Here is a 20,801-nt window from a genome sequence, read left to right on the forward strand (position 1 = left end):
CAAAGCCCAAAATATGCAGCATGGGAAGGAAAAAAAACACCAGCACCATGTAACTGCCTGGAAAAACCATACGGGAAATGCACAGAATTAACAAAATTGCTATGGAAGTATATGAAATGTAATAAAAATTACATTTATTTCTTGCATGCCTATTCTCACTAATATCTTTCAATGGCTAGCCAATCCTCAATACAAATGCTCTTCTGCTTACAAATTTTAGCACTGCATCTCCAAATGCTTTCATTATTAATATATATGTGCATTTTATGACTGTATGCATTTATTCTATTGCAAGGTAGAATGCCTTTTTCTTAAAAAACACTACTATAGTTTCCTCATTTCTAGGTAATTTAAAAATTGATAGCATATCCACATTTAAAAGAATAATTAGTATGTGTTTTCTGTTTGTGTGTACTACATAATATATCCTTCTTAAAAGAATGTCAAGTTTACATCAGTTTGGGATTGGTTTTCAATTAGCAAATAATTTTGGTGAGTATTTCCCAGTTTTCTTTCATGGTGGCTGCTGGACCATACAAGTTCCAGCTTTTCTTATATCTGCATAATGTGGAAGTATGGTTGTATGGTATATTATTTGGATCACTGTAAATGTTTTTAGTTGTCATAATGCAAATGGCTGTACATAGCGGGTAAAAGTATCTGTGCAACAAGAAATCACTGACAGGATATGTGTACAATTGAGACTGTTTATTGCTTGTGATATGTTGTACATGACTTGGTTATGATGTGGTTATCAAAATAGATCACTATGATATAGTTTGGAACATTTTTGTCTGTGCTGTATAATCATACCAGAAATTGAAGATTAATCAATGAAAATAATCTGAAAACTGTTCTCATTTTGAATAATCTGAAGACTGTAGTTTACTTTAAAATAGGCACACACTTAAGGCCATTGCCAGCCCCCCATTTGGGATCGTATTTTGTGTCGCCATCACTGCACAGCATTTTCTCCATGTCATTTGAGATTGTAGTTGAAGTCAGTCTTCATTCGTGTGCTTTTCACAAAGCGGTACATGGCAAATAGAAATGAAGTAGGGAAACAATAATGCAAGTTAACCTTTTTTCTGCAGCTGTTGTTTCCATGGCTGGGTGTCAAATCGTGTGGTCAAAAATAACTTTGAAGTTCCTATTTTAATGTAACAGACTATAATCAACATACAATTGACATACACCTGAATGCAATATTTCCTGATAAATTCAGTTTCTGACTCTAGGTTTTCAGAAAACCTTTCATAAAGGCTTTGCCATTTTAACATCATTACATCAAAGGTTGCTGCTTTTAAAAGCATTTTGCTTCATCAAAAATTTTATTTTATTATTAATGCATTTGTTTACATACATGTAAATAATTTAATGCTTAGAAGAAAACACTGGGACTTTTAACAGCTTTCAACTTTCGATATCCGTCTAGACTGATGGTTAATGAAGATAATAAAACTGGACTTCGACAAATCACCAATCTTTATTTTCGCACATATCAAATCATTTCTGAGTAGATAAGTTACTTCTAGATCATAAACAATTACAATAATTTTTATATACACGGGTAAAGGAATATGATGTCATTTTAAGCAAGTGGGCATAGTAACATGGATATGTTAGCAGTGACGTAAGCTAGGAAAAGAATGACATAATTTCTTGTGAGTGGTATTTATACCGAAGTAAATGCAGTTGTAAAGCTAAACTGCTATTGGTTACTTTTAGTTTATTATGTAACATGGAACAATCTCGAATTTGGGAGAGCAGATGAATTTAGGGAAAGAGCATAAAATCTAGAATAGTTAATTTTGAGGTCGCCAATTATTCTTAAAGCAGCTATCATATGTTGTTAATATCTTACATATATATACAGTACAAAGTCTGTAATCCGGACTCGTCGGGAGTTTGGCGATTCCGAATTAGGGTGTTTTTCCGGATTATAGATCATCAATTTAAATCTGGTAAGATGACATGCAGAAATTATACAATTAAAAATATGAAACCATAATTTATGAAATAAAGAGCAATTCTGATCAAATCAGGTATCAAAACTTACAAAAAAAAAAAAAAAAAAAAAAAAAAACGCTTACTATTTATTTTTTTACTTTATTAAACATTTCTTTCAATGTAAGTTGTTTAAGTTGTTTCATTTTTTGTGCTAATACTTTCTCTTTAATTCTATAAACAGACATAATTTGTTCAGTTACAAAGTTCCACTGTTTAAGTCCTGTAATTGCTGTGTCGAGAATACCGACTAACTTGTCAATCAAAATTTTTTCGTTTTCAACAACCTCTCTATAGTCCGGATTACGAGCTTTATATATAATGTACAATATATATACAATAAAACCACAACAACCCGTTATGTATAACATTACCAGAAGTCCAGAAAAAATTATTTTAAATAAATAATAAGCTTTTCACAAAGAACTCAAAATTTCAGTCAATCCTGACGTCAGTGGATTTTCTACCTTTTGCACTACCTAAGTTTTAAAGCACCCAGTTAAGTTCACATTTATTGCCAGTGGCTCTAGAAACTTCAAAAAAGGAGTAGATCATATTTTTATCTGCAGACTAAAATTAATTCTCTTCTTATTTTTGAAGAAGCTAATAAAATGCATAACTCTTGGATAATCAGTAACAACCTTCCAGTACTTCAGATTATTAAAGGTATCTAAATGAAAAATATCAATAGCTCTGATTTTGAAAATCTTGTATGGCACTGCCACTAAGAAATTTACTACTGTTTGCTTGAATTACCTGCTGTTTTTCCTGATTTACTAAAAATTTTGGAATTTAATAAATGGAAAGATTGGTTTTGCTACACTCTTTTTCACAACTGTGTTAAGTTTATGTACAAATGAGTGAAATACCCATGGGCAGTAATTACTCAACTCAAATTTGAAACCTGTACTTTTTTTCAAAGAATATAAATTTCAAAAATCACTTTTTTTAGAAACCTCACAAAGGTTTTCCTTTTCCAGCTATGATATCTGAAAGTTTTCCTTTTTAAGAGATGTCAATAACATTATTTCAATGTGTAATTTCATTGAAGCTAGCGATATATACACATCTTCTTAAAAACCAAACTAACACAGATGTAATTACCACTGAGTGTTTAGAAATTGGCTTTATTAATTATAATAAAGTGAAAACTATTTTACAAAAGAACTTTTAAATCTAACATTCTAATACTAATTAATTGGGCTTCTAAATATCAGAAAAAGTCATGCGTTATACTGTTTTGAATCAAATTCTTAGAATCAAAAATATTTGTTCAGGAGTTCGAGTTCACAAATTCAAGAAGAAATTTTGATACCCAAGAAAACTTTAAATAAAATTCCTGATTATTTTATTAAAAATATTTTTCTATAACCTATAAATATTTTGTTGCAATATGATGCCATAGCTTAAACCTAATTAAGATAGATAGAGGCTGATGGCAGCAAATATTTAAGTTTGTATAAAAGTCTTGCGTATTTGTATTATTTAATTTATAAAAAATGTCAATTAATATCTGGCTCCTTTTTTCTTTTAACTATCAAGCCGATTTCTGTTCATTAGTCGTATAATAGTCAATTTGTGTGAAAATGATTATCCTACAATATCTTATTATCTAGCTTAATATTATTATGACTATCCTACAATATCTTTTTCATTTTTTTATCCTCTAACCAGATAATATTATATTGGTACTTTTCCGTTTCGCCGGCGCAAATCTCGCCAAGCAGACTTTATTGGCGACAACATACAGTATACACATAAAAAATATTAACAAATATTGGTTCTACGATTTTTTTATTTTGAAAGCATAAACATTTTAATATCGCTTAAAATTTTGTAAAAATCTAATAAATAAAGGCAATAAATATGTAAAAAGATATTAATTTAAGAATTTACAATGTTTTCACGGTTCAACATCCTGATTCGCCAGTTCATATCATGTGATTCCATCGCATGTAAACTACGCTAAAAAATTCAATTCTCTCAGTAATTATCTACATTAATTTCAAGTTAAATCTTGATTTGGAATGCAAGAATTATTTCAGTTCGTACGAATAGCTTACTCAGAAATTATGTAAAACCACAGTGCTTTACTTCGCTAGTGCATTCTCATTAGAATTGATGAATTTAACCCTTGACTTAGCCTTCTCTATATTTTTGCCTTCGGGTGAGCGGTGTGATTGCATCCTAATTGACTTAATTACTGCGAATGGCTATAGGGCATAAAGTTGAACTATCTGGTAAAAATTCTATCTAATTGTATGCCAGTATTGAAAGAAACAATCAATCTGATAAGAAATGGCTGCGACTTGTTTTGAAAATGAGACGTAAAAGGCTACCAGCGAGGATATTCCATTTGAAATCAGTTAGACCATTATTGGTACTTTTATTCCCTGCGCCGGCAAAATGGAAAAGTACCATTTTATTTAAGTATTAGAAGTTATGTAGCAAAGTTACTTTACGAGATTTTAAGTAGTCAGTAGCAATCCATCTGAACTATTTTACAGAAGCAAGCTAACATTTCTCTTGACATAGGTACATCCTTTCAGTATTACCCAGAGTTAAGAAAGCATTAAAATAGGCTGTATATAATATATGCATATGCATAATAATTTATTTACTGATTGATTATTGAGTATATTATCTCATTTGAGAAAGTTAGTAGATTTTAGTTAAATGAAGTAACTAATAAGCATTTAAAAATGAATCTTGAAAGTTTTTTAAAAAGAAACATCAAATATGAATCATGAAAAAATTGAAAATGGAAACATTTAAAAAGTAATCAATAAACCAAGTAATTATCATCATTGATCAAAAATTGGTTGACTTTTCAAAGGGAGCTATTCTTTTACATTTTTATAACTTTATTGGTACCTAAAAATACGTAGACATGATCTCCTAAATTTACCAGAGGCATATGTATGTCATATTTTTTATAAATTTTAAATTCAAAAAGCTACTGATAAATTAAGGATAATAAAACATATTTCTTAATTAAGACACAATAACACGCTGAATAAATACTAATTCAGAAGTCAAACAACAAAAATCAGCATAATATTTTCAAAATTTTTACAAGACTAGTTTCGATGGTTTTACCAAACCACCATCCTCAGCTGCAAAACCGCGAAATGAGGATGGTGGTTCGGTGAAACCATCGAAACTAGTCCTGTAAAAATTTTGAAAGTATTACGCTGATTTTTGTTGTTAGACTTCTGAATTAGCATGTTTCTTATGTATAGGATGCTGTGTAAAGTATCAATTTCTCACTGATCACTTCCTAAAAATTTCAGAGGAAAATTGTATCATAACTGCATCAATATTTTCACATAATTTTTCATATTTTAATTTTTTCTTGTTTAACTATTTATAGTTTATAATTGTAAGTTTAGAGAATAATTTTTATTTTTTTAATAGAAACATGTTTTTAAATTTTTAAATATTCATTAATGCATTATTGTCTAACAATCTTAGCAGCTATTGAATTGAATTTAAGTTTAAAAAATCCTATTTGCACATTAATTTTCTTTTGTTATACACAGATATGTGCATTTATTTTTTTATGTATGTATATGCAATAAATTAGGTGTTAACGGCAATAATGTTTAACAGAAATAGCCAGTTCATGAAGAAGTAGATGCAATCATGGCTGGTTGATCACTTTTTATTCTTGATAAAACATTTTTCATAGAAAGACAGCTAATTTGACAAAAGTGTACCTTTCCTTGAATGGTTACATGGATATTTTTACATTTTGGGAAAAGAATAGCTGAGGACAGCAGACTTGGTAAACACAGAAGTTGAGTATAAGAATGCTAAGTATCTAGTATGAAGGCCCAGTTCAAAATAAATTAATTTTGGTTTGTCTTCATTTTGATCAGTTAAGTGTCAGTCACAGGTTTAAAGATTTATGATTGGCTGAAGTGTTATTTGAGTGTTAAACATTATTAGTATTGCTTAAAAACTATTAATATTACTTAAAGAATTATGTAATTTTTAAATGATGAAGTTAAGAGAGAAATTTATAAGCATATTACTGTTTTTATAATGGAAAGGGGGAAATGCCTAAATGGCTATTTTAGATTAGAAATTTAAAGGGCTTTTTCAAATTAAAATTAGGTGTTTGTCTTGCCTATTTTTTTAAAAATTTTGTATATATATATATATATATATATATGATTTGTGTTATTGTACATGCATTTATATAATTTTTTAAGTTTAATTTTTGTTTTATTTTTTAATGATTTCAGAACCTGTGCCAGGTGGATGCAATATGGAATTTCCTACTGAAATAGCTCCGTATTTAAGATTAAAAACTGAATCTGGAAGAATTTATTTGGAATATCAACATGCAAATATAGGTTCTGACAGAAATGATCCTCCTCCACTCTGTAGTGCGTCTTCTTCTTTTTTAGTTTATGAAGTGCATGTTTTGTTTCTTAAAGAAAATAATTTTGGAGAAGAAGAATATTTTAACAAAATTGGAATTATGAGTAATTTATCACTATTGAAACAACATTCAGCCAAGGTAGTTTTTGCCCTCCCTTTCTTATAACATTTATTTTCTATTTTACTACCTGATTTTGAATATTTATTGATAGATATTCATGTCTTTATTTCTTAGATATTTATCCATAATGTTATTATTATTTTTATATACGAATTTTAATGCGAAAAATATATTAATTATTATATTAAAACACATTTATTCGCATATTTTCTTCTGATGTCTTAAATTCTTGTATTGTTTCAATATTTATCCATGTAAAGCCAAAATTTCTTAATTGAATTAATTTTCTTTACCACAGCTAGTTACGGCTAAGTTGAGTGTATTTGGATAGTGTAGCATTCCAAAGTGGTATTTATTCATGCCGTTTTTATTACCATTTCTGTTCTAAGTTAAATAAACTACATGCTGAGAAATCAAAAACTGCTAAACTGCACAAGGAAAACTACTACACGTGCACTAGTTCAGCCATTTTGAGCAGCTTCAAAATGGTAATGTTCCAATATCCCAATGATATAATATAGGAATGTTATGAATTGCCCAGCTGCATAAAAATAGCTTCTCTTCAAAGCAGGCTTAGGGTTGCCAGAAAGGGGCAAGGAAAGTCAGAATTGCCAATTTGTTACAAAATGGCCTTTTGGCAACTGAATTGAAGATATGCCGTAGACGGAGAACATTTTAAGCTATCCGACATTGAAAATGCAACACCAAGAAGGAGTGCCAGAAAGTGATGAAACTTGGCAAACAGAGAGAGACAGCAATAAACAATAAGTGATCTTTATTTCGAAATGATATGTATAATACAGAGCGAGAACTCAGTAGGTTGTAGGACCACCTTGGATATTTATACATGAAGCAATATGTCTAGGTACAGAGTCAGGGAGACTATGGATGGTGTCCCAAGGAATGGCTCTCCATTTCTTGTCAAACCATTTTCCACAGTTCATCTTCTGAATGTGGCAATGGCGTCCATTCACATTCCAAATGTGTTCGATTGGTGAGTGATCAGGAGAGACCGGTGGCTAAGGAAGCATATGTACTCCTTCCAGAGCACATTTGCTGATGAGAACAGTGTGTGGTCAGGTATTATCCTGCTGTTAAAGAGCACTGGACACTCCCTGAAGGTAGGGGACTGTCACCAGCCACAGCACATCATCCTCATATCGCTGGGCTATGATGCATAGTGTCCTGAATACGAACTAGAGGTGACCTAGAATCGTACGCAATTGCACCCCAAGCCAGGATGCTGCATTGTCGTGCTGTGGGATATTCCACAGTTGCTGCCGGATTTAACCTGTCTCTACATCAACGCCACATTCGTATGCGGCGGCAGTCATTGGAGAAACAGAAGCGTGACTCATCCGAAGACACGGCTATGTGTTTTATCATCCACATTGGTCGAGCCCGGCACCATGACGCCAGCGTTGGCATCTATGATGTGGGGTCAATGGCAGTCTTCTTAACGGACATTGCGAGTGCAGGCCACTAGCCACCAATCACAAGCAATTGTTTCTGGTTGATATGAGAATATCCAGGGTGTCTTGAACATGCTGGAGAACAGAGGTAGAAGTGGCTTGTGGGTGCACTACTGCTTGTTGGAGATGGTGTCGATCTACACTTACTGATGTCATTCTGGCTGCACCGACACCCTTCAAACTTAGCCACTTTTCCTTGTTCCAACCATTGTCACAACAGTCAGTGCACAGTGGATGCATCCATATGTGTGTCAACTGAGATTTCCCATATGGACCAACTTGCCCTTCTCAGTCTGATCACCATGCCTCTCGTTAAACTGTCTGCTGGAACCGCCTCCTTTGACAATGGCCTGCCATTTCTGTGCTATTATACACATCCTCAGAGACAAGAACAAATTTTCTATAATGGTTTCCATATCAGAAATAACAGCATGGAAATTGAACATTCTGCAGGTTCCTTCCCTTATATCTTCTTCAACATGTGTTGGAGACCTGTTATTTCACATCATTTGCATAATTCGATGGCGTGCATCTACCCTGAGTTTGCATAATTTTTGGGCCACTCCTTCTGGGTGATGCATTTTCAGTAGTGTAGAATAAATTTTTGCTGGTTTTCCCCAGAACATGCTTAAAGGCAGGTCAGAAAGCTATCTAAACCCTGCCTGTATGCAGAGTAGCAATATATCTTGGGCAAGTATTGTGTGTTTATCCTGAAGAGTATCTTGGAGTGTGTTGAGTTTAGTAGTAGTGCTTTGAGTTTAGAGATTAGCTTGAGAGTGATAGTCGGGAGCTATACTTTAGTGCTTTGTTGTGAAGCTGTCTTCACCGTTATAGCCTGAAGGCTGTGTTGTGATTGTTTCAGCATGTTTGTCATAGTTTTTCAATGTCTGTAATACGTCGTTGGAACTGTCCTGTGAAATACTGATGAATAAATTGTGTTTTGATTCTTCATCAAGTTTTGACATCAAGCACTCCAAATCCACGAACCCATAGAACACAACAGCTGTTTTTAAGGGAGGTCAGTGAAATTTATACATGGTTGTAAATGCTGTATTTGTAATTACAATTTTGATTACCTAATTGTAGTAGCTATTGAATTTATATTAAAAATGAGATGGAATGATTTTTCATATACATTACCTTGTATTTGTCTATTTTAACCAATTAGTTTCTTAACTTCACTTTTATCTGATTGCATTACGTCCATTTATTCTTTTTCATAAAAAGTTGAAATAAGTTGCTTTTTTTAGGGTATGGCATATTTTTGAGACATGCAGTGATTGGATTGTCCAAAGTAACAGAAATACTTAAAAGCATAAACGCTTTTGTAATATGGTGTTGAGTACCTTCTCCATCCAAAACTGCTTGAAATCATTTTGAATGGGCACTAAAAGTTCTGTATGATGGTAATAGATATTTTACATTACTCTTATATTGGAAATTTTTCCAGTTCTGTGAGAGATGCTGAACAGGAAAAACGGGATCTCGCGCTATTTTCCAGCACCGACCGCTGTGGTTCAATAGTATTAAAGTCTTTTGATTACGTAGGCTGGGGAAGTAATGTATTTTTCATCTTCATGTTCTTCGAATTATGATTGAATAGCTTGACTTCAGTGAATTGGGGTATTATCATTTTGAAAGATATAGCTTTCTTCATGGTTACTATCGCACGAGGTTTACTCTTCTCAACTAGAAATCTTTGAATGTGTAATGTCAGAGGCTGATAGTTTGCTCCAAAGCGATTATTTCGTACCTCTTCATGTCCTCATTCTCCCACTTTTGTAAGGCAGGTGATGTCATTGAACTCGAACATTGGGAAGAGGCTAACCTTGTTTGTCCAGACCTTGGTTACCTATAGGAAACAGTGTCTGCATCATTGAATGGAAATATTTGCTTAGATTAGTTATGTAGTAAATGATATTATTTTTATAGGGTAATAATTGGACCTGTAGAAAATCCCAGTATTCAAATATCGAGCATAATTGAACACAACCCAAAGCATAATTAAACTACTACCTTGTTTTACTGTTAGAAGCAAATTATCTGAAGGGTATCTGAAGGGTGATCTCAGCACATAAACTCATCCTGAGGTGAGATCTCATAGTAAGGTTAACTCATCTGAAAGTAGTATATGTTGATCAGCATTCCATATTTTATGTTCCTAATGCCATTTATAGTTTTACCTGTAAAATAAAGATTTTGAGACAACAGCTCTGCTGCAAATATTCTACTTGTGTGATTCCCTTTATATTTATATTATGTGTCAAAGCTGGGTTCTGTAAATGCATATCAAGCTTAGCTAGCTTTTCATTTTAACATAACCGTTCTTTTTTTTACATGCCACTGACTCTGTCAGTAAGTTTCATTTCCCTATCACAACAATGTTCCTTAGACTGTTTTGCCAATAATATTGTATGCTGTCATAACTTTAGATGCAGTGTCTCTTGATATACATGAGAATTTAGTATCTCAGGTTACAGGTGCACGGACAATCTGACCTCTTTTAAACTTGGTCAAGTGACTTATTTTCTTTCATTTATGAACTAAGTTTTACTAACCACATTTGAAGTTTGCAGTTTTATATAACCTTCTGAATATGCATAAAATGATCATATTAAAAAAGTGATGGCTACTTTTACAGGTTATTATGTAATCAATGGAAGCAAAATTACCTTTTTTTTATCACAGTGTTTCCATTATTTTGGAAAGATCTTGTATGTGCTATGTGCCTCTCTGGAGTAATATTTTTGATTGTAAATGGAATTGGTGTAGGTGAACTTGAATATTATCGAAATGCACCATTGCTAAAAACACATCAAATTATTTTAATGGTTAAATAATTAATAAATAAATAGACATTTTTATTTGAAAAAAAATTGTCTTTAGAAAATTGCAAGTTTTAAGGATTCAAGTTAAGGATTAAGTTTAAGGATTTTAATTTGTTTTAATTTTTTAATAGAAATAATTTAGTTCATATTTGAAGATTCTTGATCTAGAACTATATTCTCTTTTGTATTTTTATAATGGCATTTTAAAAGTTGGCTGTCTTTTGTATCAGAGAAAGTAGTTTAAATGTATTTGTTTTTAATTGCATCCTTCTGAGCATGGAAAGCATACTAAAGTCTAGAATAAGTAACATAAAATTAAAATAAATGTTCTGGAAATTGAAATTAAAGGTTTTATAATTTCATTTAGGTAACTATTGATACTATATCAGAAGTATTTTAGAATTTCTCCCATGTTTACTTCTTTGTATAAAAATATGATTTATAGCATAATACTCATAAGTTACTTAAATTCGATTTTCTGTTGTCCCATAATTCATATGGTGTTTTTTTCTATGGCTTTACTTGGTAACCTGCATTGAATATGCAGCAATAGTTGCTGTTTCAACCGCAAAATATTTTTTATGGGTTTAACAGCATAGCCTTTTTTATTGCTTTTAGCGAACAATTTTATTTTTCTACAGTGCAGTTTTGAGCTGGAGAATAAGGACCCAAAGTTTGATTAAAAAGTTTTTGTAGGTATTTTTCAGTAAATTTGTTACAGTACTCTGTATCATTATCAAATCTTAGAAGTGTTATACAGTCAAAAGTTGTTAATCCAGACTCGTCGGGACTTCGGCGATTCCAGATTATCAATTTTTCCTGATTATAGATCATCAGTTTAAATCTGGTAAGATGGCATGCAGAAATTATAAAATTAAAAATATGAAACCGTAATTTATGAAATAAAGAACAATTACGATCTAAAGGGTATCGAAATTTACAAAAAAAAAGCTTAATGTTTATTTGTTTACTTTATTAAACATTTCTTTCAATGTAAGTTGTTTAAGTTGCTTCGTTTTTTATGTGATAATACAGTCTGTTTTAATTCTATAAACAGACATAATTTCTTGTTCAGTTACAAAGTTCCGCTGTTCAAGTCCTATAATTGCTGCGTCGAGAATTCCGACTAATTTGTCAATCGAAATTGTTTTGTTTTCAATAACCTCTGTCACTTTCTGCGCTATCGGAAGCGAATTATAATGACGAGGAATATGATTTAAATCATATCAAAGACGAAGTACATCGAGATAAAATACTACATTTAGTAAGGAATTATAAGCTAAATAAAACAAAAACATCTGCCCTGAAGATAAGGATAGTGCTGACAGATCAACTTCCAATTCATTGCGCGCCGCTGCGTTAAAGATAAACAAAGTTTAGATAAACAAAGGATATGCCTTTATCCATTTTTTGCAGCAATTCCACTTTTTGTTTAATGTACTTCGAAACATACTTTGGCTTTGTAGATCCTTTACTTATTAGTAAATATATATCAGAAATTCTATTTGACATAATCGAAAGTTCAAGCTCACTTTTATAAAATTGCTCTAACAGTCTGTAAAAAATAATAAGTCGAATCCAATTCGAAGATTAAGGAACAACGCAATCTGCAACATTAACTGAATTAGATAATTTTAGCTTAGCTTATACCGTCCGTTATACATTAAACGCGCATTCGTAAACGTATTTTGCGCACACGCATATTCGCAGCCTTAAAGGTCTTACGCGCATGCGCAGAAAGTTTGTAGCTTTGGGGTCCGGATTATGGGTGTCTGAATTAACGACTTTTGACTGTATCTAAATTTGTTTGTTGCAGATGGAACATACTCTAAGTTTATCCAGCACTTTTCCTTTGGACCAACAAAATAAATTTGAATGTAATATGAATAGTTTTCAGTTAAAGTTACAATACATTGTTTGACTCCTAAGGTATCAACTACCTACTTATGCACATCTGTGTGCACTAGACCTAGTGGATTTTTATATCTAAAGTTTCTTTGGGTATGGTTTTTCTGCTAATTTAGCTTTTAATGCTGGTAAGTTCTATGTTGTCTACTAGATCATCTTTCTCAAGTATTTTAATTACATCTATGCTTCTGTGCTCCACCCTCTGATTCCATTTTAGTGTATAGTTTATATCAAAACATGATATTGCATAAACAGAAAATGTTTCTCATTGATGGAGTTTGCAGTCATTTTGCAACTACTTTGTTGAGTTTTACCATAAGCTATATGTTTATTATTCTTTTTAATAGTACACTTTGTAGAGCACTGCTTGTACCGAAGCTTAACTCGGTATCCTTCAGATTGTAGACTGACAAGCAAGTTATTGCTTCTGCCTGAATTCAGAAGGGTTAATATAACCTTTTCATTGAATTCGTTAAACTAACAGGAGGCAAAACAACATAAGTTGAAGTTAAATTCTTATTTATGTAATGTAGTGTAATTGCACACAAAATAGTCTACCTAAGCTGGCTCAAGCAGTTAACAGCACATATTTAAACATCTGCTAGAAAGGTGGCTAAAGCCAGACTAAAACTTGGGCAAAGCTGATAATAGAACCCGACTGCCATGCCAGGCTGCCAGAAGTTCTTACCTTAAAACATTCAAACCACCAGCTTTTAAATACTCAACAACTAATTTGCATTCTAGTGAGAACCATGGAAAGAAGAAATTAAAGGTTAAAATCATAATAACTGGTTAATATAAAATCCTACAACTTATTACTAGAAAATTTAGTGATGCAATTTCTATTCATAAAGGATTGAACAGAAGGTAAGTTATTGTCTATCTCTGGTATATGTAATACGCTTTCTAATTTTATTTGAATAATTTGACCGTTTAAATTTTGAAACTCAAAATAGCCTTCATCTTTATCATGAGAAATTAGTTTTGCACCATTGACAAAAGTTATTGTCTGCTAATTTGCCAGGGGGGGGGAACAAAAGAAAGATGACCAATCTTTTCATATGAATTGAAGTTGTAGAATCAGTAACCTATTTTTATGCTTTTGGTTCACATACTTATCTGTATGCTTGCTATTTGGCATGTGTTACTTTTATGATTTTGCACTTTTTTCTCTGATTTATAGCTATTACTTTTTTTTAAAATCTATCTTTGCTCTTACCTTTTAAAACAATGGAATCAAACTTATGAACTAACGTGGTTACAACACATCTGCTGTATCAATATATTAATTTGTTTTTTTAATAGATTTTAAAGAGAATTCAATTTATGATTTACTTAATTAGTTGTAGTTAATTAGTTATTAATTGTAGTTATTAATGCGTTATATGAATTTGGCAAAAACATAGTAAAATTGCTATCAAATTATTTTCTTCAATTGCTTCAGCTGTACTGTGCAGCTCTTTTGGCTTAGTTCTAATATGGCCCTTTTGTACTATTGCAGTTTAAACTTTCATTATACACTGCTCAAAACAATTAAGGGCTATTGTGATTTCAATATGAAATAATCATATAATCGACAGCTTTTTTTAACAAAAATGAAATAGAAGAGGTTAAAAATGAAAATTATAACATTTAAAAAGTTGGGAATATGCAAATTTTGTCTGTGATGTCAGAAACTATGCATTTAAGGTAAGAAGTGAAAAGTGGCCTGCAACATTCCTTCTGTAGCAGGAGATTAAAAACAAGTGCCATATTATTCTGTTTTTCTGCATATGAGAAAATTTCAGAAAAAAATATAAAGTGAAAATGATGGGTTGTGGGAAGTCAGAAAAGTATAATTTTTGATGTCACATTGCAAGTCCATTATGGATATTAAGACACAGCAAATGTACGTCTCAGTTTGATCTGGATGTTTGTCATCAGCCTTAATCCTGAAATGTTACTGCTTCATATTTTTATTTGCTTAGTATTTGTAAATTTCTGACTGGCAGAAATAATGAAATCAAGAACTGTTACATGAACATTTCGATTCCATCGCAAAGTCTGGCTTAGAAATGCTGTTATAAAAATGGAAAAAATCATAAAAAAGGGCAGAATATATCATATTTCTTGAATTCTAGTATGCTACTGTTTGTAAGAAGCACCCTTTAATTTGAGTACCACCATCAAAGAAAAGAAAAAGAAAAATTTGACTTTTAAGAGCTCAAATGAAGTAAAATGCTAAAATAAACCCAGCAGGTTATTTTTTAAGAATAAACTTTGATTAGTAGTTTGAAAAATTTTGAGTGATGTTTTACCCATATCCATTATTCCAAATGCATTGTATATTGAGATATACAGTGGTGGCCAAAATTGTGGACACTTTTGGAAATTTTTATGTTTTTGAACTTTGTATGCTTATAGAAAACGTTACGTTTCATAAAATGCAAACTTGTATATACCATTTTAAAAAGAATTTATTACTGAATTCAATACAAAACACAAAATTCAATTATTTGCAATACAAAAAAAATTAAACGATAATAGTTATCGATATACATTAGATAGTGATGATTGCAGTGAGTTATCAGTGCTTAGTAGGGTACCCTTTATTTTTGATTACAGCTTCACATCGATGTTTCATTGAGCTGACAAGAGTTTTAAGCTCTTCTTTCGTTATTACATGATGCCAGGAAACAATTATAGCCTCAATTAGTTCCCTTTTATTTAATGGGCACCTCATTCGGACAAGAGTTTTCAAACGGTGCCACAAATTTTCGATAGGATTGAGGTCAGGACTGTTTCCTGGCCATGACAACAATTTAATGCTCTTTGTATGAAACTACTCTTTCGATATTTTGGCCGTGTGGCAAGGAGCAGAATCCTGCTGAAAAATAAACGAAGCGTTGTTGGGAAAGAGATCTCTGATGGAAGGTAGAAGTTTTGGTTCTAGAATAGTGTCAATGTATTTTCTGGCATTCAGTGTCCTATCGATGACATGAAGGCGACCAATACCATCTGCTGACATGCATGACCAAATCATAACACTAACTGGGTTCTTCACAGTTGCTTGAATGCAGTCAGGATGTAGCTCTTCTCCTATTCTACGTCTTACATAATTTCGCCCATCACTACATCACTATCGAATAATGATATCTTAGTTTCATCACTCCATACAACTTGTGACCACTGATCATCTGTCCAATTAATGTGTTCCTTTGCCCACTGTAGTCTTTTTTTCATTGCTGAAAATTAAGATAAGGCTTTTTTCGTGGAATTCTACCTCTCAGTCCAACATCTGTTAATCTTCTCCTGATTGTTCTTGAACTGACAGAAACACCAGCATCATTCAGATCACTTCTGATGGCCGCTGATGACATTTTTCTATCTTGGAGACATAGTCTTTTTATTCTTCTGTCATCAATAGATGTGGTGCACCTTTTTCGGCCTTTTCCTTCTTTGTTTTTTTATTGAATTTGTCTCCTGATATCGTAAACAAAACTTTCGGACTCCAGATGTAGTCACTGAACCACCCACCTGTCTTGCAATTTCAGCATAGGAAAGACCACTTTCTTGTAACAATAATATTACATCTCTTTCAAGGTGTCCAATCTACTTTTTTATTTGATGTCATTGCTTCTTGACTAAATATTAAAAATTTTTACAAAAAATTCTACTTGTAATTGCAGTGTATAAGAAACAGGTCCTCCTTCTACAGAACAAAGCAAAATAATCAATTGTTTCAAGTGTAAACATGATGTCAGCTTCTACTGGCAGTTACTAACATTTGATTGGTTCTCAGAACAAGAACAGTGATTGGCCAGGAAAGCTAGACATTGCAAACCACTTCATAACTGTGTTTTTTATTTATATTAAAGTACATATAAATTTTTTGTATTGCAAATAATTGAATTTTGTGTTTTGTATTGAATTCAGTAATAAATTTTCTTTAAAATGATATATACAAGTTTGCATTTTGCAAAACGTAACATTTTCTATAAGCATACAAAGTTCAAAAACATAAAAATTTCCAAATGTGTCCACAATTTTGGCCACCACTGTATATGCGGTATATTAATTCTAATTAATATTTATTCAGCATGTTATTTTACCTTAATTATATGCAATATAGTGACAGCTTTTTAAGGTTTTCTATTACTGAAACTGTGATAATTCAAATCTGTTGTAACAAAAATATCTCTTTCCAAAAAGGAAAATTCCAAGTGTAAGACAATGGTTTCAGTTTACTTTGTTTCTTAGGTGCAGACATATTCAGTGCATCCAGATACAAGAATTTCCTTTCTGCTGTACCCAGATATAGGTGTTGTGTATAATGTCATTGCTAAGTATACAATAAATGGGGAAATAAAAGAAGCTGCTTATGTGCCAGTTGTAACTTATGGTTGTAATTCATTTGATTTAACTGAGTATGGATGTCGTATGTCTGGTAAGTAAATATATCTATACATTTATGTATACATTTTCTGCATTTTTTAGAAATTTCCTTAGATTAAGCATAATTATTAGTCCAAAGCGGCTTTGTCCCTGAGAGACTGTTGTTTTCATTTTGCGATTTTGTGTTGAATCACTCTGAATGTCCATTTCACTACCAAATATTATTGCCCTATATTATATTTGAAGAAATTAAATAATGAAATCTGCATAAATGTATGTATGTTTCTTGCATTGTGATAAAACAACTTTACATAGAGCCATAAAATTTTGAATGATGTAATACTGCTGCGAATATGTGTATCTGGAAACTGAAATATTGATTTTATATTTTGTAAAACTTTAATGAATTCTTTATTAACAAACTCAAGGATTTCAAAGCGAGCAATGGCAATGTTGTACAGAAAAAACATTTTTATCTCCAGCGCGTCGAAAATTTGACTGTGTATCGAAAATTCTAAAGATATGCTCAATTTAAAATTATTTTGCAATATTGCTCTTGAATTGAATTTTATGGTTTAAGTGCAAAGAACATGGTATTTAATAAATAAAGGTAACACACAAAATGTTAAAAAAATGCCCCTTTGCACGTAATTTAAAATCTGAAAACTTTCAGATTTTTTTTCTTTCATACTTTCTAATTAAAAAAATAGTGAAAAAGTATGATGCTAGTAATAATTCTCAGAGAAAAAGTATTTTGTATCAGTTGCTTTTCTCTATACTTGCGAAATTAGATATGACTGACTATACAAAGAACCAGTTGAAAAATAGTTTGACGTACACTGGTTGTATGAACTACCTAGAAATCTTTTTATTTAAAATTTAATTCTTGATGCGTTATGGTAATACAGTGAATGCATTGTTATAACAGACATCAGTATAAGGAAAAAAACGTTATTAAATAAATTGTAAATTCATTTGCAGTTTTTTAATCTGTTGTATGAAACTTTTTTGGGGGAAAAATTTGTACTTAATTTAAATTCTAAATGCAGCTCATTCATAAATTCAATTTAATAGTTTGAGATTTTTTTTAATTCGAACAAAAATTGAAAATCAGAAAATCCAGATCAGAATATTTTTGATAATTCAAAGTTTTACTAGTCCCTGAAAGTTAAAAACAGTTCACTATACTTCCTGTTGTATCTTTCCAAGAAACAAACTTTTTCATCTTTGTAAATGACCTTTATGTAGTGAATGTGCTATTTGATTTTCCATGTAGACAATCTAGTGAGATTATAATCGGCAATTTCTCTTTTTATCACTAGCTAAAATGTAATAAAGATATGAAACATATTCTAAGAAATTTTAATGCGTAAATCTCACTTGATGTGACCATTTTGATATGGTTATATGCTCTGTTTGACTGTGCTGCAAATATGATTTGAAATGGTGAGGACTAGCTATTGTTAAAGAAATTTCTTCAACACTAACATGTTCTGTATTTTATTCGAATTACATTGCATATATATATATATATATATATATATATATATATATAATGTTGTATGATCTAAATTCACTTAGTGCGAAATTGTCTTATTCTACTACTTGCGCAATTGCTGCAAAGTAAGTTAATAATAATTTATTTACTAAATAATATTGATTATATTATCTCCTAAGATTAATTTTAGTAGAATTATCTTAAAAGAGTGAATCCATACTTAGTAAGTTCTATTTCAAAACATGTTTTGAAGTAATTTGAATGTAAATTGTTAAAAATGTTTAACGGGGACTTGAATTAAATCATGAATAACAAAATTTCAATTGTAAAAAGAAATATATTTAAAGCAAGTAATTAAATTAAATGCAAGTAATCATTGCCATTGTTCGGAAATTAGTTGACTTTTCAAGGGGAACAAACCAACTCTCTTTCAATGAACAATAATTAAGAAATAAATACAAAGGTGTTTTGTCCTTTACTCGAGCAATAAGGCGAAGCGAAACGGGCAATTTAAGCTAGGCCAAACATTTCCATGAATAGAAGGGATTAAGAACCAATGCAGAGAGCCAAAGAACTCATTCCAATTAAGCATTTTAGCTAATTCAATTTTGAGTGACAAGCAATTTCTGCAGTAAAATTGATATCACTCGAGTAACTGTCCCCCGACACCCTCGTGTTTATGCATTTTAGTTCAAAACTATTTGTAAAAATTAAACATTGGAAATTGTCATTATGAAATAGAATTCAAAGTAATTAAAATAAACATTAGAAAATTACAAAATATAAGAAAAATAATTCAATCTTTGTAAAAACAAATAAAAAATAAAAATTTTTTAAAATATATAATAAGAAACGTGAATGTACATGAAGATATAAAGGCCAGAAAAAGTATTAATTAACTTACTCCCTTTCTAGTGGGTAGTGGGCAAAGTGTTCATTCGCGTCTGACTCGGAAGGGTTGTGTTTCAGAAATTCTTATCGGCAGCGGGGGCTTTGAATTATATCAGTTGGTAAGACTTGTGTGAAGTAAATTATGGTAGTGGGAGAGACTAGGAATTCTTGAGGGACATATGTTGTGGAGCTCGTATTTGAGTGAAACCGTCTGTTAAAATTTTTTTGAAAATTCTAGTGAATGGAAATTAATTAATTTTTGGCTAATTGTCGTGTCGTAACGATTAAGAAATTAAGAAAAAGAAAAAAGGAATTTTCATTGTCAAAGAGCTATTTGACAGACTAAAGATTATGAAATAGGCCCATTTTTTAGTAACAGCAAAGTCTGAAGACAATTAGCTTTTTACATTATATACAGATTAGTAATTACACTATGTACAAATTCTTCAACTTATAGTCATCCAACTTATACCGCCTTCTCAGGTTTAGGAACAAATTATCATATCCCTATCAGTTAAATGATTTAGAGTGAGTATTTAATTGCCTTAAAAGAGCAGGCGTTAAATACTGGTATTTTCAAAAAACCATTTACTAGTATTTTCAAAAATATTTTAACAGACGGTTTCACTCAAATAAGAGCTCCACAACATACATCCCTCAAAAATTCCTAGTCCCTCCCACTACCATAAATTACGTCACACAAGTCTTACCGACTGATATAATTCAAAGCTCCCGCTGCCGATAAGAATTTCTGAAACACAACCCTTCTGAGTCAGACGCGAATGAACATTTTGCTCACTACCCACTAGAAAGAACGTAAGTTGATTAATACTTTTTCTGGCCTTTATATCTTCATGTACATTCACTTTTCTGATTATATATTTTTAAAAAATTTTATTTTTTGTTTTTTGATATGTTTTTACAAAGATTGAATTATTTTTCTTATATTTTGTAATTTTCTAATGTTTATTTCAACTACTTTGAATTCTATTTCATAATGAAAATTTCCAATGTTTAATTTTTACAAACAGTTTTGAACTAAAATGCACAAACACGAGGGTGTCGGGGGACAGTTACTCGAGCGATATCAATTTTACTGCAGAAATTGCTTGTCACTCAAAATTGAATTAGCTAAAATGCTTAATTGAAATGAGTTCTTTGGTTCTCTGCATTGGTTCTTAATCCCTTCTATTCACGGAAATGTTTGGCCTAGCTTAAATTGGCGGTTTCGCTTCGCCTTATTGCTCGAGTAAAGGACGAAACACCTTCGTATTTATTTCTTAATTATTGTTGATTGAAAGGGAGTTGGTTTG

At 31.4% G+C, this 20,801-nt stretch overlaps 1 protein-coding gene across 2 annotated transcripts in view; it reads left to right on the top strand.

Annotated features, from left to right (window-relative positions):
- Positions 1 to 20,801, top strand: part of LOC118189993 (transmembrane 7 superfamily member 3-like) — a 128,546-nt gene that overhangs the window by 14,921 nt on the left and 92,824 nt on the right. For both annotated transcript variants that reach the window (XM_085808887.1, XM_085808888.1), the window contains exons 3-4: positions 6,258 to 6,535; positions 16,965 to 17,151. In XM_085808887.1, coding sequence (XP_085665013.1) covers positions 6,258 to 6,535; positions 16,965 to 17,151 — 465 coding nt within the window. The remainder of the gene's footprint in view (positions 1 to 6,257; positions 6,536 to 16,964; positions 17,152 to 20,801) is intronic.

This window comes from Stegodyphus dumicola, chromosome X2 (genome assembly GCF_044657685.1).
Source record: "Stegodyphus dumicola isolate Sdum_Otavi_A_Nest chromosome X2, ASM4465768v1".
Classification (NCBI taxonomy): domain Eukaryota; kingdom Metazoa; phylum Arthropoda; class Arachnida; order Araneae; family Eresidae; genus Stegodyphus; species Stegodyphus dumicola.